At 38.1% G+C, this 27493-nt stretch overlaps 1 protein-coding gene across 1 annotated transcript in view; it reads left to right on the forward strand.

Moving 5' to 3' along the window:
* Positions 1-27493, forward strand: part of CCDC30 (coiled-coil domain containing 30) — a 171600-nt gene that overhangs the window by 6740 nt on the left and 137367 nt on the right. The window contains exons 3-6 of the mRNA XM_078145507.1: positions 5283-5403; positions 11978-12171; positions 12676-12762; positions 25771-25927. Of these exons, the coding sequence (XP_078001633.1) occupies positions 5283-5403; positions 11978-12171; positions 12676-12762; positions 25771-25927 (559 nt within the window). The remainder of the gene's footprint in view (positions 1-5282; positions 5404-11977; positions 12172-12675; positions 12763-25770; positions 25928-27493) is intronic.

A 27493-nucleotide genomic window follows, 5' to 3' on the forward strand; every position in this document is an offset into this window, starting at 1 on the left:
TAAATGTTTACATGAATAAAGTAGAGAAAGAGGAGATCAATGAATTGGGCATACAACTAAAAAAACTAGAAAAAGAACAAATTAAAAATCCCCAATTAAATACCAAATTAGAAAAATACTGAAAACCAAAGGAAAGACTAATAAAATTGAAATTAAGAAAACTATTGAACTAATAAATAAAACTAAGAGCTGATTTTATGAAAAAAAAACCCAATAAAGTAGACAAATCTTTGGTTAATTTAATTTAAAGAAAGAAAGAAGAAAACGAAATTACCAGTATAAAAAATGAAAAGGGTGAATCCACCACCAAGGAAGAGGGAATTAAAACAATAATTGGGAACTATATTGCCCAACTGTATGCCAATAAATTTGATAATCTTAGTGAAATGGATGAATATTTACAAAAATATAAATTGCCCAGATTAACGGAAGAGGAAGCGAAATACTTAAATGACCCCATTTCAGAAAAAGAGATTGAGTATGACTTTCCACACTGCTGTCCTAGCCATAGACCTAGTCCATTTGGAAGTCACCTACCAGGGGTAGAACAATGTTCTGTGAAGTTTTGATTCAGTCAAAGGGCCACATGTGGCTTTGAGGCCGCAGGTCCCCTATCCCTGACCTATACCGATCTATAAACTACCTTTTCAGTGTTCAAGGCTGTGTGAAAGTGAGGGCTGACTGGTAGCACTTGGCCCAGGAAAGCTTGCAAATCAAGGGCAAGGTCTGATTAGCCAGCCAAAGTATCTGCCCAGATAGCAAAGTGGAATGGAAGTGACCCTTTATTCTTCTTTAAAAATTAATTTATTTTTAGTTTTCAACATTCATTTCCATAAGCTTTTGCATTTTAAATTTTCTCCCTCTCCTTCCCCACCTCCTTCCCCAAGTCGGCATGCAATCTGATATAGACTCTACATATACATTCCTATTAAACGTATTTCACATTAGTCATGTTGTGAAGAAGAATTAGAACCAATAGGAGGAACCACAAGAAAGAAGAAACAAAACAAAACAGAAGGGAAAAAAAAGAGCAAATAGTATGCTTTGATCTGCATTCAAACTTCATAGTTTTTTCTCTGTATGTGGATAATATTTTCCATTATGAGACTTTTGGAGATGTCTTAGATCCTTGCATTGCTGAGAAGAGCTAAGTCTATCAAAGTTAATCATCGCACAGTGTGGCTGTTGCTGTGTACAGTGTTCTTCTGGTTCTGCTCACTTCACTCAGCATCAGTCCATACAAGTCTTTTCAGGTTTTTCTGAAGTCTGCCTGCTCATCATTTCTTTTTTTTTTTTTAGGCAATTGGGGTTAAGTGACTTGCCTAGGGTCCCATAGCTAGTAAGTGTCAAGTGTTTGGTCTGAGGCCAGATTTGAACTCAGGTCCTCTTGACTTGAGGGCCGATGCTCTTATCCACTGTGCCATCTAGCTGCCACATTGCTCATCCTTTCTTACAGCACGATAGTATTCCATTACATTCATATACCACAACTTGTTCAGCCATGGGTATCCCCTCAATTTCCAATTCTTTGCCACCACAGAAAGAACTGCTATAATTATTTTTGTACATGTGGGTCTTTTTCCCATTTGTATGATCTCTTTGGCATATAGCCTTAGAAGTGCTATTGCTGGGTTGAAGGGTATGCACATTTTTATAGCCCTTTGGGCATAGTTCCAAATTACTCTCCAAATGGTTAGATCAGTTCACAACTTCACCAACATGTTAATGTTCCAATTTTCCCACATCTTCTCCAATATTTATCATTTTCCTGTTTGGTCATGTTAGCCAACCTGATAGGTATAATATGGTACCTCAAAGTTGTTTTGATTTGCATTTTTCTAATCAATGGTGATTTAGAACATTTTTTCATATGGGTATAGATAGCTTTAATTTCTTCCTCTGGAAGTTGTTTGTTGATATCCTTTGACCATTTATCAATTGGGAAATGACTTGTATTCTTATAAATTTGACATAGTCCTCTATTTTAGAAATGAGCCCCTTATCAGAGATACTAGGTATGAAAATTCTTTCCCGGTTTTCTGCTTCCCTCCTAATCTTGGTTGCATTGGCTTTGTTTGTGCAAAAACTCTTCAATTTAATATAATCAAAATTATCCATTTCATAATGTCCTCTATTTCTTGTTTGGTTATAAATTCTTCCATTTTCCATAAATCTGACAGGTAAACTATTCCTTGTTTTCCCAGTTTACTTATAGTATCAGCTTTTATATCTAAATCGTGTATCCATTTTGACTTTATTTTGGTATAGGGTATAAGATTTTAGTCTATGCCTAGTTTCTACCATACTTTTTTTCCAGTTTTCCCAGCAGTTTTTGTCAAATATTGAGTTCTTATCCCAAAAGCTGGGGTCTTTGGGTTTATCAAACAGTAGGTTACTATAGTCATTGACTGTTGTGTTTTGTGTACCTAACCTGTTCCACTGATCCACCACTCTATTTCTTAGCCAGTACCAAGTAGTTTTGATGATTGCTGCTTTATAATACAATTTAAGATCTGGTATGGCAAGACCACCTTCCCTAGCATTTATTTTCATTAGTTCCCTTGATATTCTGGACCTTTTGTTTTTCCAGATGAATCTTGTTATTATTTTTGCTAGCTCTATTAAATAATGTTTTAGTAGTTTGATTGGTATGGCACTGAATAAGTAAATAAATTTAGGTAGAATTGTCATTTTTATTATATTAGCTCAACCTACCCATGAGCAACTGATGTTTTTCCAGTTATTTAGATCTGACTTTCTTTGTGTGAAAAGTGTTTTGTAATTGTGTTCATATAGTTCCTGGGTTTGTTTCAGCAGGTAGACTCCTAAATATTTTATAATGTCTATAGTAACTTCAAGTGTGATTTCTCTTTCTATCTCTTGCTGTTGAGCTTTTTAAGATAATATGTAGAAATGCTGTTGATTTATGTGGGTTTATTTTATATCCTGAAACTTTGTTAAAGTTGTTTATTATTTCAAGTAGTTTTTTATTTGATTCTCTAAGATTCTATATCATATCATCTGCAAAGAGTGATAGCTTTGTTTCTTCTTTGCCTATTCTAATACCTTCAATTTCTTTTTCTTCTCTTATTGCTAAAGCTAACCTTTCTAGTACCATATTGAACAACAGTGGTGATCTATATTGAACAACAGTGGTGATGTGACCCTTGATCCACAAAGGCTTTGCCAGTGGAGTGCAAACTCAGGATAGGTCCTATCTAGCTAGCCTACTGGACAGTTGGCATGTTCTTGATAAAAAAAAAAGACAACATAGTTCTTTATCCTGTCATCTGACCCTACTAGTCTTCTTGTAGATAAATCCCACTTTTTTGTAATTCCTACATATGGCTGATGTACTTGGAATATACATCCACTATGTCCCTGTATTTTTCTGGTGGTAATAAATGAGCATTGAAAATTCGCCATTAAGGAAGCTTTGGAGTATCACTTAGACACTGAAGCCTCTCCAAATATTTTACTAGACTAAAAAGTTTAGGGAAAGGACCTATGATTCTGTATGTAACTTGCATAACCTGGAATTGGTCAAAGAATTCTACCATTGCAACCCTTCCTAACCAGGAGAGACACTCCAGGAATAGACTTGTCATCATAACTTATTTGGAGTACAGCTGCAAAGCATTAATAAGAAAGGGAAGGGGAGAATAGTATGGCCATACATCTTCAGTATAAATAGATGCTGCTACAGACTCTGTAGTCATTCAGATTTTCAGATCAGGCAGCAGTGAATTCCTAGGTCTCTTACATCAGATTTTTGCCTCCAGTTTGAGGTAGCTAGGTGGTGCAGTGGATAGAATAGTTGGGCTGAAATCAAGAAGACCTGAGTTCAAATCTTGTTTCAGACAATTAGTAGCTGTAACCGGGCAAGTCACTTAACCTTTGTCAGCTTCAATTTCCTCAACTGTAAAATTGGGCTGAGAATAGCACCTACTTCCCAGGGTTCTTGTGAAGATCAAATGAGATAATCTTTGTAAAATGCTTAGCTAGCACCTGGCTCATAGTAGATGATGCTTAATAAATGCTTGTTTCCTTCCTGCCAATTTGGTTCATTGCATTTGACTTTCAAATTGGTCTTTAGTACTCTTTACCTGTGCTGCTATTTATTTTTTTGGAGATGGGAACTATGCCTACTTGGACTCAGACTGTGCTAGGTTATTACTTCTGGTTCATACCACAAGTAAGAATTGGATCTGGATCACCTATCCTATTCAGCTGTTACACTGATCTCTGGATGCTACCCCACCAAACCTTGGCTTGGAACATTCTTTTTTTTTATTATTATTATTCTTTTTAGGCAGTTGGGGTAAAGTGACTTGTCCAGGGTCACACAGCTAGTAAGTGTCAAGTGTTTGGTTCGAGGCCAGATTTGAACTCAGGTCCTCCTGACTTCAGGGCCGGTGCTCTATTCACTGCACCACCTAGCTGCCCTGTGGATCATTCTTGTTCCGAAGTCAAAGGGTCTATCTTTGTACCTGGCAAGCCCAATCCACTGGTGCAAGGCAATATCACGGAAACAGTTGCACTATACATGTCTGTCAGATGAAACTCAAATGAGATGAGTGTGAATGTTATAGTGAGGATTCTTTTCATGGATGGACTGCTGAGTCCTTTTGACTTCTCAAATGCTCTGATTCTGTAAAAATACTTCACAGAATGCCAGATATTGCTACTATTGTCACCTCCACTAAAATGGAGCTGTAGAAGCCACCCAAAGCTCTTGAAAGCTTTGCCCGTGGAACATGAAATTGAGAAGGCAGTATTGCCTGGTGGATAGAGCCTTGGACTTGGGGTCAAGAATATTCGAGTTCAGATTTTAACATCTGATATGTATTAGCTGTGTGACTTTGGGAAAATAACTGAACTTCCCTAAGCTTCATTCTCCTCATCTTTAAGATGAGGGGCTTGTACATGTCCTCTAATGGATCTTCCAACCTTAGCTCCGAGCCTCTGAAAGCTGGCAAAGCTTGGCATGGGCTCAACAAAGGACTTTATTAACCAAAGATCAACCTAATAACCAAGTTTGATGAGGCTCATCAATGGAAGGCTGTTCACTAGGTGATAAATTTTTTTGGATATCCAGGTTAAGGATGCCGTCCACCAAAGTGTAGAGAGTGAAGTCAAAGACTGGTGAAGTATTTGAAATGCCACTTGCCATAAGAAGTGATAGTTATCAAAACTTCTATCTGCAGATTATTTGACTGCTTTATTTTGATTCTAAAATGCCCTAGAGATGTGTTCAATGGTGGTTGCTACTTCTGTTTTAGGTGGAACATTATGTGAATCATGTCCGTCAATTAACAGAAGAAAGAGAAGCCTTAACTCATGATTTTGAAAAAGAGAGTGAGAGACTTCAACTTGAATTTAAAGAACTGCAGCTCCAACAGGGTAACTTTTTGACCTTTTATTTAAAAGTTTTCAGTGGTTTGTTCTTTTAACCACATTAGGTAAAAGTACATGGAAGAGTACAGATGAGGTTACTATAAGTGAAATACTACAGTGATGGTGATCAAATGTAGTAGAACCCCATGATTGTGTGATTTGTAGCTGTTTAGTTAGACTGCTTTGGAGCTCAGAGGTTATTGGGATCTCTTCAGATTATCAGTGTGTTTCCAAGTCTGAATACTCTAGATTCTAGAGTCTAGAATGTAAACTCTTAGAGGACAAAGATTATGGCAATGTTGTTTTGGAATCCTCAATGCCTTATAGAGTGCCTTATGTTGAGTAGGCATTAATGGTTGCTTTTTGAATAAATCATTGACCATGAGCAAGTCACTTAGCCTCATAAATTCACTTTCAAGCCCCATTATTCAATTTCCTCATCTCTAAAGTGGGAATAATAATAATCAGGATACTTATCTCATAGTGTGATTGTGAGGACAAAATGAGATAATATGTACAAAATGTAAAACTTAAAGCTGATATGTAAACGTCATCTGATATTAGTATTAAGGGCATGAGCCTTGTAAGTAAAGTACTTGTATACAGTGATTAATATTTCTGTGATATTTAACAAAATAAGGAAAGAACAAAGACCCAAAGTGGACACTAAAGCTAAGTTGGGCTGGTCTCAAGGGCTGACTGAAGGATATTATGGGAAAATAGAGAACAGTCAACAAGCACTTGGTCTGAGCCATCTAAGTGGGAGGTTACCTATACTTAGGAAGCTGAATCAGTTGCTTAGCAGGCCTGTAATTGCCAAAAGATTATGTAACTCATTAAGAAAAATCTAGTAAGAAGCAGGGACCCTGGGCACAGTTCCAGGGCCAAGAGGAGTGCTAGTGCTTGCAGCTATAGGGGAGCAGGGACCCTTCCTAGGTAAAGAGCAGAACAGAAACCAGAAGAGCAGTGACCACACCTCTCCTTGGATCACACCACCTTCAAAGCACTGAAAATGTGGCACACCCCTAGAACTAGCTCTGAAAATAGTAGCATGAAAACACCTGAAGCTTAGGACAGTGCCTTCTTACCCCTAGGTGAGCAGAGCCCAACTTTAACATAAAATTCAACCCAACTTTAACATAAAATTCGAAGTCAAGAAATAGGCTGGAAAAATTAGCAAATAACAACCACAACAAAAAGAAAAAAAACAACTTGACCATAAAAAGCTATTACAATGGTGGGAAAGACCAAGACACAAACTCAGAAGATGATAGTAATGCAAAAACTGCTACAACCAAAGCTTCAAAGTAAAATGCTAAGGAACACAAGTCCAACAAGAATTCCTGGAAGAGTTAAAGAAAGAGAAAAGAGTGGTAGATGAAAAAATGGAAAAAAAAATAAGAGTGATGCGAGACAATTATGAAAAGAGAATTAACAGCTTGCTAAAAGAAGCACAAAAATATTGAAGAAAATATCACTTTAAAAAACAAAATTGGCTTCATGGAAAAGGAGGTACAAAAATTCTCTGAAGAAAAGAACTCTTCAAAAAACAGAATTGGCCAAATGAAAAAAGGTACAAAAAGCTCATTGAAGAAAATGATTCCTTGGACAAGTGGAAGCTAATGACTCCATGAGGCATCAAGGAACAAAAAAAAAAGTCAAAAGGATGAAAAAACAATAGAAGAAAATGTGAAATATCTCATTGGAAATACAACTGACCTGGAAAATAGCTGAAGGAGAAATAATTTAAGAATTATTGGACTACCAGAAAGCCAAGATCAAAAAAAGATCCCAGATATCATAATTCAAGAAATTATAAAGGAAAACTGCTCCCAAATCTTAGATACAGAGGGTAAAATAGAAATGGAAATAATTCTCTGATCACCTCCTGAAAGAGATCCCAAAATGAAAACTGCAAGACATACTATAGCCAAATTCCAGAGCTCCCAAGTCAAGGAGGAAATAGTGCAAGCAGCCAGAAAGAAACAATTCAGATATTGTGGAGTCACAGTCAGCATCACACAAGATTTAGTGGCTCGCATATTAAAGGAATGGAGGACTTGGGATATGATATTCTGGAATGCAAAGGACATAGGATTACAACCAAGAATAACCTACCCAGCAAACTGAGTTTAATCCTTCAGGGGAGAAAATAGATATTTAATGAAATAGAGGACTTTCAAGCATTCCTGATGAAAGGACCAGAGCTGAATAGAAAATTTGACATTCAAACACAAGACTCAGGGAAAGCATAAAAAGGTAAACATGAAAGAAGTCATAAGGGACTCAGTATGGTTAAGCTGTTTACACTGCTGTATGGTCAGATGATTTATGTAACTCCTAAGAACTTTATCATTATTAAGGCAGATAAAAGGAGTTTACATAGACATAGGGCATGAGTATGAGTCTGTTATATTGGGATGATCTCTAAAAAAGAAATGAAGGGGTACAATAGAGGAATGCACTGGGAGAAGGGAAAGAAAGAGTGGAGAAAGTGTTCCCTCATAAGAGGCACACCAGGAAGAACTTTTGTGATGCTTGAACCTCACTCTTATCTATCCTACTCCATAGGGAAATAGGAGAGGAAGGGGATAAGAGAAAAGAGGATTGATAAAAGGGAGAGTGGATTAATGGAGGCTGTGGTTGGAAGCAAAATAATCTTTTGAGCAAGGTCAGGATAAAAGAGAGAGAAAAAGAAACAGTAGAAAATGGGTTGAAGGAAATACACAGTAATCAGAACTGTGAATGCAAATGAGATGAGCTCACTCATAAAACGGAAGCAGATAGCTGAATGGATTAGAAACCAGAATCTAACAATATGTTGTTTACGAGAGACACACTTGAAAGAGAAACATATACACAGTTAATCCGAAAAAAATGCTCTAAATCATGATTGATTAGAGAAATACAAATTAAAACAATTCTGAGGTACCACCTCACACCTATCAGAAATGACAAGTGTTAGAGGGGATGAGGGAAAATAGCAACACTTAAGCACTGTTCATGGAATAGTGAACTGGTGAACTCCACTATTCTGGAGAACAATTTTGAACTATGCCCAAAGGGCTATAATACTGTGCATATCCTTTGACTTAGCAATACCACTACTAAGTCTTTACTCCCAAAGAGATCAAAGGAAAAGAATCTATGTATACAAAAGTATTTGTAGCAGCCCTTTTTGTGGTGACAAAGAATTGGAAATTGAGGGGATGCTTATCAGTTGAGGAATGGCTGACCAAGATGTGGCATATGATTGTGATAGAGTACGATTGTGCTATAGGAAATGACGAGGAGGGTGGTTTCAGAAAAACATGGCAAGACCTATATGAACTGATGCAAAGTGAAGTGAAAAGAACCAGGGGATCATTGTGCATAGTAATAGCAATGTTGTAATTACTAATCAACTGTGAAAGACTTGGCTACTCTGATCAATACAATGATCCAAGACAGTTCCAAAGGACTCATGATGAAAAAAGGCTATCCACCTCCAAAGAGAGAACTGATGAACTATAAATGCAAATTGAAGTATCATTTTCTTACTGTCTTTATTTTTCATTGCTTTTTTTTTCAATATGGCTAACATGGATATATGTCTTACATGATTTTGCATGTATAATTGATATATTGCTTGCCTTCTCAGTGCAGGAGGAGGAGGTGGAAGAGAGGGAGAGCATTTGGAGCTCAAAATTTTTAAAGAAAAGAACGTGAAAAAATAAATAAAAGAAAAATCTAGTAAACCACCACTTCACTACAGAGAACGTTTGGAATGGAACTCCTCATGCCCTGAATCAAATGCGTCATTCCTGTAGATGATGCTAAACACAGCACGTCAAATGTTTTATTCTGAATTCTCCTTTTCTTAGTCTCCATTCCACCTTCTGGCATCTCCTGATTTCTTTGTCTTCACCTCAGTCTTTCACTCTTAGGTCAAATGCCTTAACAAATGTATGTTGTCTTTCCCTCCCTGATGGACACTAGGTCATGGCCAAGTCTTGTTCATCAGTTAAGGATTGAATCTTATACTGAGAATTGAGCCTATTAGCAAGAAAACATGCTTAAGATTGGAAGTAGGGTATACATCATGCATTAAACTTTTAACGAAAAGGTTATAGCAATGTATTCTCAAGTACTAAATGGTCTAATCCTTAATTCATAATGATAACTATGACTAGCATTTAAAAGAAAAGTTACTTTATATAGGAATTTTTAAACAAAAGCAATTTATTTTTATCCACTGGATAATCTCATTACAAGAAAGGGGTACTTGTAGCCTACTTGTGTGGACTTTTCCTGGCTTTGATTTCATCGAGCCCCCCATAGCACGAGGGTAGCTGTAAAAATGTGAAGTCACTGTAAAAACTGGTAAGCAGTATTTGAAACTGCCACAAGATGTTGATATTATTCCATGGAAATCTGTTTCTTTGTATCTGTATGTCTTATCTCTTGATAAACATACGGTTGTCTTTTTCTATGTTTCTGTTACTGTGTGTCTCTTTGTCTCTCAGTCATATGTGTTTATACGCAGGTGTACCTTGCCTAGTGTTGCGCCAGTCAACCTAATTTTTCAAAAAACATCTTTAAGACTTTGTAAATAAACTCCTTCATGATGTCCTCAGCCCTGTTACTATTCTAAACCAGTAGTCTGAGGTCATCACAGACCAGCCCCATATCCCTATGCCCTACCTGTTTAGCATGATATTGGCCTGGGCAGCTTTTTCTCCACTCTTAGAATGAGTAGCTGTGACTTGTCTAGCTGTCAAAGTGATTCTAGCTCCACTGTATTCAGCCTTGTTTCTATGAAACTAATTGCCCTCATCATCATCAGCAACCTGCTATTGCTACCAGAGGCATTTTAGATTTTCCCTAAAATTATTTTCATGAAACCACTTAATGACATTTGGCAAAGCATGCTTGTGATACTGTCTGATGTAATATCCCCCTCCCCTTTTTTGAATAATATAAGTTATTACAAAAAATAACCTCATGCATTTTTTAGCATAAACTGGCTTAGTAAATTCATTACCTTCAAATTTTGTAAAATTCAGTAGTATACTTTAAATAAGCAAAATAAATGAACCCTGGTAATTTCATGCCAAATATATTAGTCACCAGTGGATATATATTTGGTTGTGGCTGTGGCTATGGCTGTGAAAGGTACAGTTGGCTGGTGGTACTTCTTCTGCCCCTTGTGCCTTGCTGTATAGGGGAGAGGGAAAGCCAAATCTTTCCCAGGTTTTTCCTGTCTCTTATAGAGGAAGTAGTTTAGGGTGTCATCTTTTCTCTAATCATTGCCCTCTCTATGTGGTGCTTTTGTCTATTGTGGAATTTTTATCAGTTGAATTTATTTTAGGCGATAAGTCTGTAATACAATCACAATATCTCAGAGCTCCCAGTTTGGAAAATTTCTAACAGTAAGGCAGAGGTTTGGCTTTCTATCTTAATTTAAATTTATGCTTATCTTTAGATAATCCTTGGCCTCTATATGTTTGAGGCCAAAAATCAGGATACAAGAAATGTTTAGGCAAGAGAAGTGAGCAGAATATATTACAGTGTCTGTTATGGACAGACATGGAGTGGAGGACCTGAGGACAGAGAAGACCTTTGTTTGATACTTCCTTCAGGCCTTGAAGTAGCTGCTGTTCCAGGAAGCTTGAGCACTGAGATACCTAGAGGGGTCTAATGGCCCTTCTCGATCTCATTCTTTTTCTGTTGCAGCTCAACCTTCCTTTTAATTTCTCCTTTCCATTTGTTCTTTTCACCTGTTGCTTCTGTGCCACTAATTCTTTCCATTGCAGTTTGTTAAGTTCTAGGTGGGGGTTGGCATGCTGTTTCCCCATTGCTTCCCCCCACGCCTACTTGAAGTCCCCACTCCTTTTTCTGAGTCTGTGTCTCAAAGACTGTTTAGATCCCTTGAAGAGCTCCTGGACATAACTCGAGCTCACCTTTTTGGCTCCACGATTGTGATAACCCCAAATTGCTTTCAGGGCTGAGAGGGAATATTTGTTCCTCTAAACTACAAATGCCAGGATACCAATCAATTCTCAAATACCTATTAAAGCAAAGTTTTAGAGCTGGAAGAGACATGTGATATTATCTAATCCAACCTTCTCATTTCACAGATGAAACCCAGGGAGCTTAAGTGTGTAGCCTAACATAGTACAGCTACAGAAGCAGAACTAGGACTAGAAGCAGGTGTCCTAATGTCCAGACAAATTATTCTACTAGTATACCATATATATTACTGTTCAATTTGGGTCTGCATTTTAAAATTTCATCATAATCTTTTCAACTTTCTGTCGATGGCAAATTAAACAACAGGGAAGACTTCAATTTATTGTTTGGATCTTTTCTGTTGTTCCCCTTTGTTTTCTAGAAAGTTAGAAAAAACCATGGACTAGGTGGGAGTAGGGAGGCCAAGAGGTGGGAGGGGAGCTGTGCAGCTTTCAAAAGCCTCTTTTGTTAGGTATCAAAGCATAGACTTACTTAACCACTTTGAACAAGGATTAGATGTTGGAGATTTTGAAATATATTAATTTGCTAATTGTATAATTCTTTTACTTTTGTAATTTGTTCCTCCCAGAGATCGAGCTAAAGGAGATTGAAGGAATGTTGGATCAGGAGGGCTTATCAGAAATAGCTCAGAGCAGTCCCAGTGAACAGATTGCATATTTATTGGTAGAGAGAACAACATTGTTGGAGAAGCTGGAATTGGCTGATCCCAAGTTAGATTCATATAACTCAGTGGTTTATGGCCTTCAGGAAGTTCATCTTAAGGTATGCCACAATTAACTTTGAACCCAAATAATAAATTAATGGCTAAAAATTAATGCTTTCCTCCCCCCACCTCACCAAGATAAAAATATAGGCCACTTTCTCAATTATCTGTGCCAGTAGAAGAGAACAATAAATGACAAATACAAAAAAAATTGTTTTGGTTGCCTTCTAAATGTTTCATATAATATTTTTGTTGTAGAAGAATTATCCTTACAATTAAATTTTGCTTAGGTTAATGTTACAATTATTTTGTATTCCTCACTCATAAACTTACTGAGAAAAAGCATTTTAATTATTAAAGGTTAGAATATGACCTAGGAATCCTAGTTTGGCAAGGTGTAACTTATGTATTCAGACAAAATTATACTTTTCTGTCTTTATGATGCATCAACAAGGTCTAGAATGTCACCACCATTGATTTCTTTATTTGAGTTCAAACAGTATTCTCCTTTTTCCCAAAAGATTATTGACATTGGTTTCACTTAATTTATCTTTTGGTATCAGGATGAATTTGAACAAATCCAGACATTAGAAGATGAACTTCAAAAACAACAGGAATCCTTGCAGTGGCCAAAAGAAACTCTGAATAAGGTAAAATGTTTTTATAGTTTTTTCTTCAATTTTAGGATCACAATTCTAAATTATCTAAAAGTACATTAAAATACAAAACTGACTATAAAATAAAAATGAATGATTTTTTTACAGATGGTCCATACTTCACATCTGAATGAATATTGTCCTTTTTTCAGTATTGTTCCTTTAAAAGTAGTTTCTTTGTGAGGTTTTGCATTTATTCCAATGATTCTGCTATTACTTAAAACATTTTGCAGCTGCTACTTGGGAACTGGCTTCAAGGCCTGTGGTGTATCTTTTGAATATCCTCTCTATGATTGTAGGTCTCCATGCTTGTAGGGTGGATTTGAGTTTTTGAAAGAGCCAAAAAAATCCTACAGAGCAATATTTGGTGAATGAGTTTGTTGTGTCCTGTTCTCCTGTGGGAGCTGAGAGAGAGTAAGCATAGTCCAAAGACTCAGGAGAAAGACAGAAAATAAGTTGTGGGGAAATGGAGGGTGAATGTAAGTCAACTAAGAGTGCCCAGATGGACAAACTAAAAGCTAGTCCAGAAGTCAAAGACAGACAACCACAAAGTAACAGACCCAGGGGGCTGGGCTGAAAAACTTAGTTTGGATTCAGGAACATTAGGTCTGGAGTCAAGGTCGGGGGTGGAGGGGTACTGAAGGAGAGCTTCCCAACAAGTAGAATCAGGAGCTTACCTGAAAAGAAGAAGCACAAGGCTTTGAATAATGACAGTTTGCTTTATGCAAAGAATAGCAGTGTCCTACTATGGCCATCTTCCCACCCCAACAGGAGGCAGTGGATGTACAGGAAGTGGAGAGGGTGAGAGGGAGAGAGAGACAGAGAGGCTTCTGCCTCAGATGTTGGCTGGCTGTGTGGCTTGGGGACAGGCCATTTAACCTCCGTGAGGCTCAGCTTCTTCAACCATAAAATGGAGAGAATAATAGCACTTATTGTGTAGGTTTGTTGTGAAGATCCAAGGAGATATTAGTAAAATGCTTTGCAAACCTTAGGGCTTTATAACGGTCAGCTGTTATTATTATCTTCCCATCTGCCCAGCTCAGCTGAACACAGTAAAGCTGTGGGCTTGGATATTGCCTCTCCTGGAATATTTCTGTAGAGCCCAAGGCCATGAGTTTATAATGAAAGGCTTCCATCAGCTCAAGTTATTACAGATTTGGTGGGCCCAGAATCCACCAAACACCCAAGACAGCCCTATTGCCTTTATGATTCCAAGTTGTCTCTGTTATATTATTCTTATCTGTCCAGGATTATTGGTGGTGGGTGGGGTTTTGATATATGTAGGTCATGTTTTAGATTAACGTGTTGCATCAAAGACTAGTGGAAAATGGGATAGACCAGGGGTGGGGCACCTGTGGCCTTGAGGCCGCATGTGGCCTTCTGGGTCTTCAGGTGCAGCCCTTTGACTGAATCCAAACTTCACAAAACAGATTCCGTTAATAAAAGGATTTGCTCTGTAAAACTTGGACTCAGTCAGAAGGCTGCACCGAGAGCCTAGAAGGGATCATCACCCACTGTACATGATCAGGAAGGGACCTATTGACTGATGTGCCGATTTTGTAGGTTGTGTGTACAAACATTGGGTACCTAGCTATACTCAGCCTTTGACCTGGAAAGAAGCACTGTGCTAAGTTTTAGGGATAAAAGTTTCCAGAATCCCTGCCCTCATTCTACTTGGGTCACATAGCACATCTAGGAGAGTTTAGCTGCAAGGTAGATGCCAGGACCTGGAGGTCCTGAGTTCACAGCTGCAGGAATGACAACAAGGCCCCTGGGTCCATAGGATGCCTTGGCAGGTCAAATGGCCATGCATAGAAGGCATGGTAGTAGGAAGACTGAGTGACACTTAGGGCAGGGTAGCAAGACATAAGACAAGGCTTGCTAGGCCTCAGTCTTAACCAGAATTGGAGTTGGTGACTCCCTCCTCTTCCAAGAGGTGTGAGTGGCCATGTCCGATAGGAAAGTCAGGAATAGGAGGTGGAAGGACTTGGCCCACCACCAGTAGAACATGAGTGGGCTGGAGGGTTGGACTGAAGTAGGGACTCTGAGTTCCCTCCTCAAATGCTGAGGATGGAGGGGAGAGTGGGTGAGAGATCAGCATCTTGCCAGGATGGAGGAAAGGAAAGGGAATTTTGGCAGCAAGGTTGGTGGAGAATCACTTCCTGAAATACCTGCTTCTTGTTGGGTATACTAGATGGTATCACCACTGATTTATAGCTTTGGCTGTCTGCTATGTTATAAGTCAGCCTGGGTAGCCTTCAAGGTCTGAGCATGGAGAAAAATGGGGTGCTACACTCATAGTGTGTATAAAGGGTTTAAGGTGAACAGAATTCACCCTTGGTCAGTAGGTTGAGGCATTCATCTGTGATATGATATATTGTGCTTAAGATACTACTTACAAGTATGATTGGTATACCATTCATTGAAGTAGAATGACGTGCTATGGAGAGGTAAATGTTACTTATAGAGTGGTGACCAGGATAGTCCAAAAGTATGGGATAAACTGGGGATCTTGGGAGATGTGAGGGAAGATTATAGAGCCATAAAATGAATTAAGGGAACAGGTGAGTAGCTAGCTTCAGTGAGGTTGGAAGGTCTTTGACAAGTGAGAATATGAATCATTATAATAATGTCAGATGTCCTTAAATAGACTCACTTGCTCTGGGCAGTGAGGCTGTCAAACCAGCCTTATTCCATCATTCAAGAATTGGTGCTTTAGAGCGGTGCTTCATAAACTGTGGGTCGTGGCCCCACATGAGGTCACATAACTGAATGTGGGGGTTGTGAAAAATTTGGCAAGAATGAAAGGTTTCTGAATGCGCAACTAAGAACTAATTCAAAATCAAACGTGTAATGAATCTGAGGTGTTTCTGGTAACACTTGCTCACATTGCATTGCACAACTTCACTGCAGCCCTGGTGCACTGCGCATGCTTTCACGCCATGAAATGCCAGTGAATGCTTCCAGAAACACTTCAGCTCAGATTCAAGACTATTGTATGTTGTGAATTGCAGTGTTTTTACTGTATATACAAAGTTTTCTGCTCTTACAGAAACATAATAGTTTAATTCTGGAAAATAAAGACTTTTAATATTTTCCTACCGTCATTCCTCAGCATGTAAGTATCAAATTAGCATATCTTTGGATTGTATTATAGTAGAATGTTTGATTTTTTAAATTGCTGTTATCTCCTTCTTTTACAGAAACATAAGTGTTTAATTGCATCAAGTAAAGACAAAAGCCCTTTAATAATATTTCTCCACCATCACTGTTGTATGTGTATGTAAGTGTGAACATCAGTTTTTAAAATTAAGTACAAACAAATGTAATTTCGGGGGCAGCTAGGTGGTGCAGTGGGTAGAGCACTGGCCCTGAAGTCAGGAGGACCTGAGTTCAAATCCGGCCTCAGACACTTACTAGCTAGCTGTGTGACCCTAGGCAAGTCACTTAACCCCCCATTGCCTCCAAAATAAAAGCAACAACAACAAAAAAAACCAAATGTAATTTCATACACTAAAGCTAGTATTTATTTGAGAAATTATTAGAGCAATATTTATTTATATTTTAGGACAAAAATATTTTTCAGTTATAGTTAAGTGGCTAAATTTAGACAGAAGAGGTGAAAGTACTGATGAGAATGCGGCAGAGTCTTTGCTGCCAGGTTGAAGTACACTAAATTGACTAGAAAAAGAAAATATGTCAAATCATTTTTGCAATGTGGATTTACTTCTAATGATGATGGTGTGGAAAAACCTCTTTGCTTAATTTGTAATGAAGTTTTGGCTATGGTGAGCACGAAACCAGCCAAAGACAACATCTTTAATACCAAGCATGCAGCATACTGTGATAAACCAAAGGAATATTTTGAATGACTTTTAAAATCTTCAAATTAAGAAAAACAATGTTTTGAGAAATTTGTTATAGTCAACAAAAAAGTATTTACTTGCATCTTATATAACTTCTTATTTAACTGCAAAAACTAAAAAGCCCTATGCAGTAGGAGAAGATCTCATGTTACTGCTGCTATTAAAATGTCAGAAATGGGTCATGGCAAAAAGCATGGAGATGAAATTCATAAAATTCCTTTATCAAATGATACTGTTTCCAAAAGAATTTCTGAAATTAGTAATGACCAGTTCTAGTAGCTTATTACCAGGCTTAAGGGCAGCCCAAAGTTTACAATTCAGTTAGATGAAACAACTGATATTTCTAACGTGGCATAGTTATTACTTTACATAAAATATGTTTTTGAAGGAAGCATACGTGAGGATTTATTGTCTTGTCACCCTTTGGAAGGCACACAAGAGGAGAAGATATATATCTTAAAGTTGATGAATTTTTCACAAATGAAGGTTTACAGTGAAAAAACTTCATTGGAGTCTATACAGATGGTGCTGAAGCAATGATAGGCAAGAATGTTGGATTTGTAGCGCAAGTTAAAGCTGGTGGCAATGAACATACCACTTTCACTCACTGCATGATCCATTGGGAGGCACTTGTAGCTAAAAAAATGTCACCAGAGTTAGATGTTGTGCTTCTCGATACTATCAAAAGCATTACCTTCATTAAAAGCTGTGCCCTTAACAGTTGTTTGTTTTCAAACCTTTGGAAAGACATAAGGTGGCTCTCAAGAGGGTGAAGTTTAGACAGATTATTTAAATTGAAAGATGAAGTTGTTTTTGACTGAGAAGAAATCCTGTTTTATTAATTTTTTTCATAATGACTTATGGCTTTCAGAACCGTGTTATTTGTTGGATATTTTCTGGAAACTCAATGATTTAAACATGTCACTTCAAGGAGAAAATTGTGACATATTTATGTTAAAAGACAAATTTGAAAGCTTTACTAAAAGTTAACATATGGAAGAATAGGGTGGAAAATTGTTCTTCAGAAATATGTACAGCTACAAATGATTTTATAATCGAAAATAACCTTTCCAAAGATTTAGTTGTAAAAGTTATAATTGATCATCTGAAGTGCCTGGAGACACAGTTTTCAGAAATACTTCTCTTCAAATTTTGATTCTAAAAGACTAAGTTGGGTTCATAAACCATACTCAATTGAAATAAAAAATGTCAGTCATCTGCCATTAAAAGTTCAAGAAGAATTTGCCAAGTTATCAAGCTACACAGATTTAAAACTTGAGTTTCTTAAAAAAATCATTAAATGAATTTTGGCTTGGGATTAGGACAGAATTTCCAACAATTTCTGAAAGGGCCCTAAACATACTTCTGCCATTTAGTTCTACGTACTTATGCAAAGCGGCATTTTCAGCATTGACTGTGATAAAATCAAAATATTGATCAACTCTGAAAAGCGTTGAAGATGCTCTGTGTCCTGCTATATCAGATATTCCACCAAGATTTAATTCTTTATGTAAAAATAAACAAGTGCATCCATCTCATTAGTATGCAAATTTGCTTTCATCTTTAATAAATGGTAAAATTACGTGTATACCAAAGAATTGTTTTAAAATAAATTTTGTTATGATTTATCACCAGTAAATGTTTGATTTGTATACCTATTTTATATACCTACATACTCAGGGTTGCATGAAAATTTCTTGGGCAGGGGCAGCTAGGTGGCACAGTGGATAGAGCACTGGCCCTGAAGTCAGAGGGACCTGAGTTCAAATCTGGCCTCAGACCAAACATTTGACACTTACTAGCTGTGTGACCCTGGGCAAGTCACTTAACCCCAATTGCTAAAAAAAAAAATTCTCGGGCAAAAAGGGGTCACAAGTGGGAAAAGTTTAAGAAGCCCTGCTTTAGAGAATGCTCCAGAGCAAGTGGAAGGGCTGTGCCTGCTGCTTACTGATTTGATCTCATAGATCTGGCTGAGGCCAAATGCTTGTAGTTTGTGGTTTTCAGGTGCATGGACCTGATCAAGAGTTGCTGAATTAGCAAAAGATTCTAGGATTTACCCAGGACCATATAGGGCATCATTGCCAGTTCAGTATGGAGCACTCAAGCCTCTAAAATTTAAAAAAAAAAAAGCCTTAGCTTTCAGAAAGCAATTTAAGTTCAGACAATGCCTCAGTTCCAGTGTACTTCTTGCATTTTGGCTACGTAAATTTTGGCAGAATTTTTTTTTTGCTTTGGCTCCTCTCTTAGTCCCTTGTCTATTATATTTCTAATTAAATTTAATTCAACAAGCATTTGTTAAATGGCTGCTTTGTACAAGATATTATGCCAAGGGAGACAAAGAGACAAAAATTTTAAATACGGTCCATATGCTCAGAGAGACTGCATTTTGTTTTGTAGCTACTCTGGTTACTGACTTTAGATTAGATCTCTTGTCTCTGTCAAGCTTCAGCTTTAGCTTCCCCCAAGACCAATATCTTTGTCTTTGCCTAGGGATTTCCCTGATTACCAGGGATGATCTTGCAGGGCATGTCAGAAGGAGGATCTTCTGAAGGCACTGGTCTGCTGGTGTCCAAACTCTGGTTTCTGCAGCAGTGCATCTGCCAATTTGTTTCATTGTTTTGGCTTGTAGAAGATTATAAGGTTAAATCTGCTAAAACAAATAATGCCAGCAAATCTGATATCAGTTGAGCAATTTAAAAGTGCTTTAGATCTGTGTGATTTGGATGATAATGGGTGTTGATCTCCACTGAGTTTGTGTCTCTTGAAAGTGGCTTGACCACCAGGAGCTCTGTGTGCCTTTCATATGGGGCTTAATAAATACTTGATGACAGACTGATTTCTCCCACATAGTATAATTTTTCTCCACCAAAGTTATCTTGTGAAAGAAGTATTCATAGCAATATTGTTGTATATATGAGAGGAGAGCCTCTTCTCTACTATGAATTGTTTATGAGTGTCTAGGGTAGACCAAGATAAACATAAGGAAAAACATCTTATGAATTCACTGAATACAGCACTTACTGTTAGTGTCCAGTGGAATGCTTTGGAGATGTGAGAATGTTGGTTAAAAGCATTATCAGATGTGAAAACCTGGAAATGAAATTGTAAATTGTGCCCCAGGAAACTTAGGAACCCTAGTAGGCCTTTTGTCAATGTGGAGATGCAGAGGTTCCTAATTGTAGTGTGGTCTTTACCTTACGTGAGTATTCCTGCTTTTTGAACCAGTATGTGCCTTAGGAATTCCACATCACCCTTCTTGAACTGGCACTTCTCTACTCTGATGAGTAGTCTTTTCTGATGCAGTCTTGGGACAGTGGCTGAGATGAATTCTTTGTTCTGGGTGGAAGTCTAGAAAGAGACAAGAAGGTTATTGAGAACAAGCTCCATCTCACTGTCCAGTTCTTAGAAGATGGAGATTATGAACTCCTTTAAGAATACTGGAACATTTCATAAACTGAATTCAAATAGGAAATTTATCTGAAATATTTTCCCACTAATCATCTTTCCATATATAGATAAGATTCTGTACATACCTAAATTCAGTTCTGCGCAACTCACCAGCCCAGTCTGATAGTATGGTAGATTCCTATTCCTGGCTGCTTGTAGCATTCATGTAATCCTATCAAAGCTACAACTCCCTGTGCCTCATTCCACAATCCATTAAGCACTTGCTTTGGATGGATCATATACTAGTCCTGGGAATACAAAGACAAAAATAAAAACTGCTTTTCCACAAAGAACAGCCAACCACTTTTAACAGATAAGTGCCAAGACCCAGGCAAAGGAGATAGCAGGCTGGATTAACCCCTTCCAATAATTCTTCTCCTGAGATTCGTACAGAGCCATGGTTTTATGGTATTAAATTCAGCTGATCAGAAATGTCAATCCCAAGCTATCCCAAAAACCAAGTTTGTGTCATAATCATAGGTCTGCTAGATTGGTATTGTGCCTGTCTTGCCCAAATTTAATTGTATGCATGAGCCCACAAGAAAAAAACCCAACATGGTACCTCCCTGATCCTACCAGTACATTGGTATAACTGGAAAGAGGGTAAAGAAAGCCAGAAATCAAGATGAAGGCATTGGGGAAACATATTAATTGTAACAAAAAATTACCCCCCAACTATTTCTGCAGATAGCATCCTTATCTGTTAGGGATTTTCTGACCTGTATCTTCTCTATACACTGTGAATTTAAATCATCTTGGCTTTTAGGATTATTTCTCATTTTAGCTTCATTTCTTCTTTGGGCTCATACATGTAGAGACATACTCCCCCTGAGTGTGAGAGGGCTGGAATGTGAACCCTTTTTTCCAGTTGGATATGAGCATTATCTGACTCCCAAATTGCTTATAGTCAACAGTGGCAGTTGCTCTACTCCAGGCTTCCCAGTAGAGGGCTCCAGAGACCTCAAGAGAAGCTGCTGTCCCAGGCTACTGAGGAGTCTGCAATACGTGAAGGCAGAAAACTCCCAGTTTACTCAGTACTTAAAATTTGTTCATATATCATCTAGAACCCCCAGACATTTTCACTGTATGGACAAAGGATCTCCTCAGAGCTCCTGGACTCTAATACCAGTTGTTCATAGGCTTCTTCTCCTGGGGATTCCCCATGCAGCAGGGCAATTTGAGTTTCATTGAATTTCAGATTGTCCATTGTGTCCCCAGTACTTCACTGGAAATAACTTTCTATTGGACAATGTGAAGGAGTTTCTTTAGGAGCTCAAGAAAACTTTTGACCTCTCTCGCCTTAGGGCTAAAGATGTGAATCAGTATGTTTGCTGGCTCTAGCAGAAACAAGGGACCACAATAGGATATGTCAGATCCTCCTGGAGTCTAAGTTAGGTAAATGCCCTGTCCTGAAAGAGCAATTTTTGGAGGATTTAGCTTTATTCATAGAATTAGCCAGGCAGCACATCACCACCCATGTTCCCACAATAGTGTGATGGAGTAGATAGGGCTCTAGATTTGGAATCAGAAAAATGGGGGGGGGGTTCAAAAGCTACCTCAGATACTTTCTAACTGTATGGCCTTGAACAAGTTCTCTAACCTCTTTGTGCCTATTTTTCGTTATGTGTGAAATGAGGGGATTGGACTTAGGTCTCTTCCAACTCTAAATCTCTGATTCCTGTGATCATGGGTCAAGGGACCATAAATGGATGCCCACTTCCATACAAAGCCTACAGCAGTTCCTCAGCTTGGAGGAGTGTTAATACTGCTGTTGTATCACATTCTAGAGAAGTATGTCAGAAGTTTCCCTAAATTTGAAGAACCTCCTCAATATTAACTAATAGAGAGATGGGGCCTATGGAGAAGGTTTGCCCCTAGTGGATGCTATCAGATTTTACTTTACAAAGGCCACTTTGGTCAAGGATGTGAAGAATTTCCGCAGGTGAAGGTACAGAAATAGTATTATTTACCAAAGAAACTCCTGGAGGTTCTCTGTCAGATCTGCAGATTGTCTTATGAAACTCATTGTTCTGATGATGATCAAGGAAGTCAATTCCATGAGCTTCCAGAGCTGTCCATTCTTTTCCTTCGTTACCTTTTACCTTGTCTAGAAGATGACAGTTTTCTTTGTGATTTGGCTCATTTGTGGCTTAGCACACCTTGTTGGGTTTTTTTTTTGGTTTGTTTGTTTTTGTTTTTAGGCAATTGGGGTTAAGTGACTTGCCCAGGGTCACACAGCTAGTAAGTGTCAAGTGTTTGGTCTGAGGCCGGATTTGAATTCAGGTCCTCCTGGCTTCAGGGCCAGTCTCTATCCACTGCGCCACCTAGCTACTGTAAACACACCTTATTTTTGACCTCTAGGTTCCTGTCTTCCTACTGAGAGTATCAGTCTATCAACAAGCATTGGATAAGTGTCTCTGCTATGTGCTAGGCATTGTGCAAGGCTCTGGGGCAATACAAAGATAAAAATGGAATGGTCTTTGCCCATAGGAGACAACATATTTACATAGAGTTATGTTTTAAACAAATACAAGCTAGTTGGAGAGGGGGAACACGGGATGAGACAAGTCTCATCTTGAAGGTGGTACTTGAGCTGAGATTTAAAGGAAAGTAGGTATTCTAAGAGATATAGGGGAGGAAGGAGTACATTCTCATCAGTGGGACCTCTTTGCAAAGTCCAGCAGATGGGATATGGAGCATCACGTGTGAAGAACAGCCAAAAAGCAAGCTTAGTTGGAAAAAGTAGTGAGATGAGAACATGAATGACAGCAAAGGGTATGCCATTGTCAGGACAAGGATTATGTGTTTGTCCACGTGTTTGCCCTGCTTTCCTATGGAGAGAAAAGGAGGGCAAAGCCTAGGGTGTGCCCAGGATTAATAGGAGAGAGCATTCTTAAATATAATGCCTTATCCCAGATCTCAGGAATTTCTAAGATAGAAGATCCAGGGTGTTAGGAAGGAAGTCAAGTCAACAAGCATTTGTTAAGCACCTACTATGTACTAGGCACAGTATTAAACACTGGGATACAAAGAAAGGCAAAAAATAGTCCCTGTCTCAAGGAACTCAGAATTTAACAGGGAAGGCAACATGCAGATTACTATGTGCAGGCATGATTTCCATACAGGATAAATTAGAGATAATCACAGAGAGAAGGCACTAACTAGCATTAAGAGGAACTGGGGGAGGCTTCTTGTGGAAGGTAATATTTAGCTGAAATTTGAAGGAAGCCATGGAATCCCTGAAGCAGAGAGGAGAGAGTGTTCCAGGCATGGGGGACAGCCAGTGAAAATACTTGGAGTCAGGACATGTGGTGTTATATTGGAGGAACAACAAGGCAACTGATATCATTGGATCAAAGAGTAGGTGGAAGGAAGACGTAGTCTGAGCTGAGGACTAAGGTATCCAAAGTCCAATGCAGTCTCTACAGAACCAGGTTTAAAGAACCACACTGGGGGCAGAGCCAAGATGATGGATGAAAGCAGTGACTTGCTTGAGCTCCCCCCCAAACCCCTCCAAATACCTGTAAAAATAATGACCAGTCACACAAAGTGTGAACCCAAAGTAGTGCATGTTGTAGCCCACAGCATAGGTTATCTCATTTTGTAGTAATGCTATGCCACCTACCATGCCAGCTCTTGCCAACTGAAGGTTATACAACTAGACGATGATACTGTTTTTCTGAAGGTAATTCTAGAAGAGTTTTAAACATGTTTCAAGCAATGGCAACATCAGTGAATAAATGTATAACCTCCTTACTTGTAATATGGTTTTGATAATGGATCTACAATTAGGTGAATTCAGAACTGGTTGAACCAGATCTAGAATGAGTTAAGAAATGGAAGTATTGCAAGCTAGAGGGGTGGAAAGTGGGAGGGTCTTCAGTAGAATGACATAAGATGTTGAACTTGGCCCTGTTCTCTTCGATATTTTTGCCAGTGATTTGGATGAAAACATAGATGAAAGGCTTATAAAACTTGCAGGTGAAATAAATCTATGAGGGATTAGCCAACACTTTGGGTTAAGATTCAAAAAGATCTGGACAGGCTACAACAGTGTTCTAAATCTAATAATATTAAATTAATAAGAAAAAATGTAAAGACTTACTCTGATTTAAAAAAATAGGCACGGGAGAGGTATGGTTAGAAAATTGTTCATGTGAAAAAGTCCCTGGGGATTTTAGTGGACCCAGTTGAATCAGCAGTGTGATGTGGCAACCTTCTTCAATACTTCAAAGATTTCTAATTTTAATGGAGTGTAATGTGATCTGTTGATAAGGATTACAACTTTCTTTATATATATGTATATATACACATACATATATATACATATACATATATATGTATGTATATATGTATGTATGTATATGTATATAACTTAGCAGTAAATGGCCCTCAAAAGTTGCTGTGGCTGAAAAGTTCTTTACTCTATGTGTACTAGATAAGCCTTCACAAAATTAGTTAGGCTGATCTTCAGTCAACAGACACACAACCTGTCCAGCTTTTGTAGGCCTTTCCAAGGCTTTCCCTGGCCTAGCCTAGGTAGAATTAATAGAAGCAATGTCCAGATACTCAATTCAGTTCCACAAACATTTGTTATAGGTCTGTTGTGTGCATGGTACTGTTTTGGTTTTTGGAGGATGTAAAGAATAAAAATGACACAGTACTTCTCAGGGAGCTTCCAGTCTAATGGAGGAGTTAACATTCTAATAATTAAGCTTCTCAATGTATTTGCCCTGGTCAGACCATATGTAGAACATTGTATTCTCTTATGGGTGCTACCTTTTAAGAAAGGCATTAATAAGCTGGGGGTCTATCCAGAGGAGGGTGACCAGGATTGTGAAAGGCCTCAATGCCATGAAGAACAGGGATCAGCTGAAGGGTCATAGACATGTTTAGGCTGCCTAAGTGACCATAGCATCCTTCTGCTAAAAACCTTTGGTGGCCCCTGGTGGCTTCCAGTACAATAAGGCCCTCGGCAGTGTGGCCCCAACTTACCTCTGCAGCTTCATCAAGTTATCCCATAAGCACAGACTGTGTCAGGTCCTGAACTAATTGGGGTGAGGGGATGTGAATAATGAAAAGTAACAAGAGCCCCTGCTCTCAAGGATATGTGGGCTATATGTGCATGCATAAATAAGTACATGACACATGTAGAGTAGAGGAGGGAGGCAACTTTTTACATCCACTGACTTTTAGTACTCTGCCTCAAATTCCTTGTATTTATTTATCTGTGTACATGTTATAGTCTTCAATAGAATGTAAGCCTGTTGAGGATAGAGACTTTTAGGTTTTATCTTTCTCTCCTCTGCTTGGGCACCATATTTCATACTTAGTAGTCATTAAATGTTTATTGAATTGAAAAGAGAAAGGGGACACAAAGTAGTGAAAGGACTTAAAGGGAGTTCTGCTTGGCCCCCAGAGCACAGAACCAGGAGCAAGAAGGAAGCAGACTTGAGGTGGATTAAGGGTCAGTTCCAGAGAGCTTGGGCTGCCTTAACAGGCTGTGGACCCCCTTTTTCGGGAGGTATTCCAGCAGAGACTGCATCTCTTTGTTCTATGGGCAGAAATGGTTTTCATTTAAATACTTATTTTTCTTCCTTTCTGTACTACTGAGCACTGATAGAAGGAATACTGTACAATGAAAGTAAATTTGCTTTTTGTTCTGCTATTAATAGTATCTGTATTTCAGCCCCCTAATGAAGAACTAGAGAAAGAGAAAACAGTACAAGGGAACCTCAAGAGGAATGTAGAGGAAGAAGCAGCCAGAAGGTTACAGGAAGCCCAGGAAGAGATCTGTAGACTGACCAAAAAACTAGATACAAAGGAAAAAGAACACGATAAACTCGGTAAACTTGGGATTTATTAAAAAACATCATCTCTGACTATTGTAATGAATCTTTGTCAAAATAATTTTCATTTTGCAACATGAAAACAGAGGGAAAAGTGTCCTCTGATAAACTGAAGAGAGTCTGAGGACTGCCCATGAGAGCCTGTGCTCATGGGAGGCCAAGCACTCATGGCTGCCATACACAGTCACACTCATCACTTCTTTGGGAGCTGCTGGGAGTTGGATCTGTCTCTTCCACCGACTGATTTCTGATATTTTGAAACAGCTCATTTAATTTGATTAAGCTTTTTTTTGTTTCCTAAGTTATTGTTAAAGTTCTTTTCATATTTGTAAAGTATCTCTATAAAATAAGGAGACTAATTTCAAGAAGTCACAGAGATCTAGCATGTTCTTTTACAGACAGATCTTACAAATTGTTTTGCTCTAGGATTCTTTTTTGGGATAAAGAATTTTTCCAGAATTGGGGCTTTGATTTAACCTCATAAAATGGATTACAGAAGAGTGCACATTTTGTGTCTCTGGGGTAGACTCAGTGACCTTCACATAGGTCACAACTTTCCCGAGAGAAAAGCTGCCACGTTGATGTTCCTGTATTCAAGAACTGTCTGTGCATACTGCTCTCCGGAACAGTTTCAGCACAGAAGAGAGCTGGATTCCTTTTCAACTTCCTTTTAAGTTAGAGGTTTCAGGGGAGTCCTCAGTGTAGAGGGTTTCAGGCTGATGCTTGATTACATATTAAAGGGCTTCTATGTCATATCCAATTTTAGACTCCAAAGATGATTGCTCTTTGATGAAATGCTGGATCAAGTGTAGGGTTAGATTGAGTGGGGTTAGGAAGATCTGAGTTCAAAACCTCTCTCAGATGATCCCTGGGCAAGTCACTGAACCTCAGAGCCTCAGTGACCTCATCAGTAAAATGAGGATAAGAATAGTACTTATCTTACCGAGTTGTTGTGTGGATCAAATGAGATAATAGAAAGTGCTTTGTAAACTTTAAAACATGTACAAATGCTGTTATTAATATTAATTTTCATTATTTAATTGTAAATGATTTGTTTCTTATGATAATATTATCGATAATAAATTTAGCACCTACCTCCCAGGATTGTCATGAGAATAATATTTATAAAGCACATTGCAAATCTTAAGGAGCTATATAAATGCTAGCTATTATTATTGTGATTAATGCAACAGTCTGACTTGTATTGACTTTATTGGTTGAGCTAATGACAAGTATACTTTTATAAAAACTGCTTTGAGATTTCTGCTTTATACAGAGCTAACAAGAATTTAGCTTTTCTTAGGGCTTTTTATTTTTTTGTTTTTGAAAAAATTTTTAATTTTTATTTTCAGTTCCAAAATCTCTCTGTTATGCTTAAATCTGCACTCAAAGTCTATCAGTTGTCTATCTCTAGGTGGATAGTATCTTTTATTATGAGTTCTTAGGCATTTTTAAAACAACTAACACAAAGTTTTTAGTTGTTTTTAAAACTACTAATTTTTATAATATATTAATGCAAATTACTTATTTCTATTCACCTTTACCATTGCAATTTGATTTAAA

This window comes from Phascolarctos cinereus, unplaced genomic scaffold, assembly GCF_003287225.1.
Source record: "Phascolarctos cinereus isolate Bilbo 61053 unplaced genomic scaffold, phaCin_HiC Scaffold_726;HRSCAF=1367, whole genome shotgun sequence".
Lineage (NCBI taxonomy): Eukaryota > Metazoa > Chordata > Mammalia > Diprotodontia > Phascolarctidae > Phascolarctos > Phascolarctos cinereus.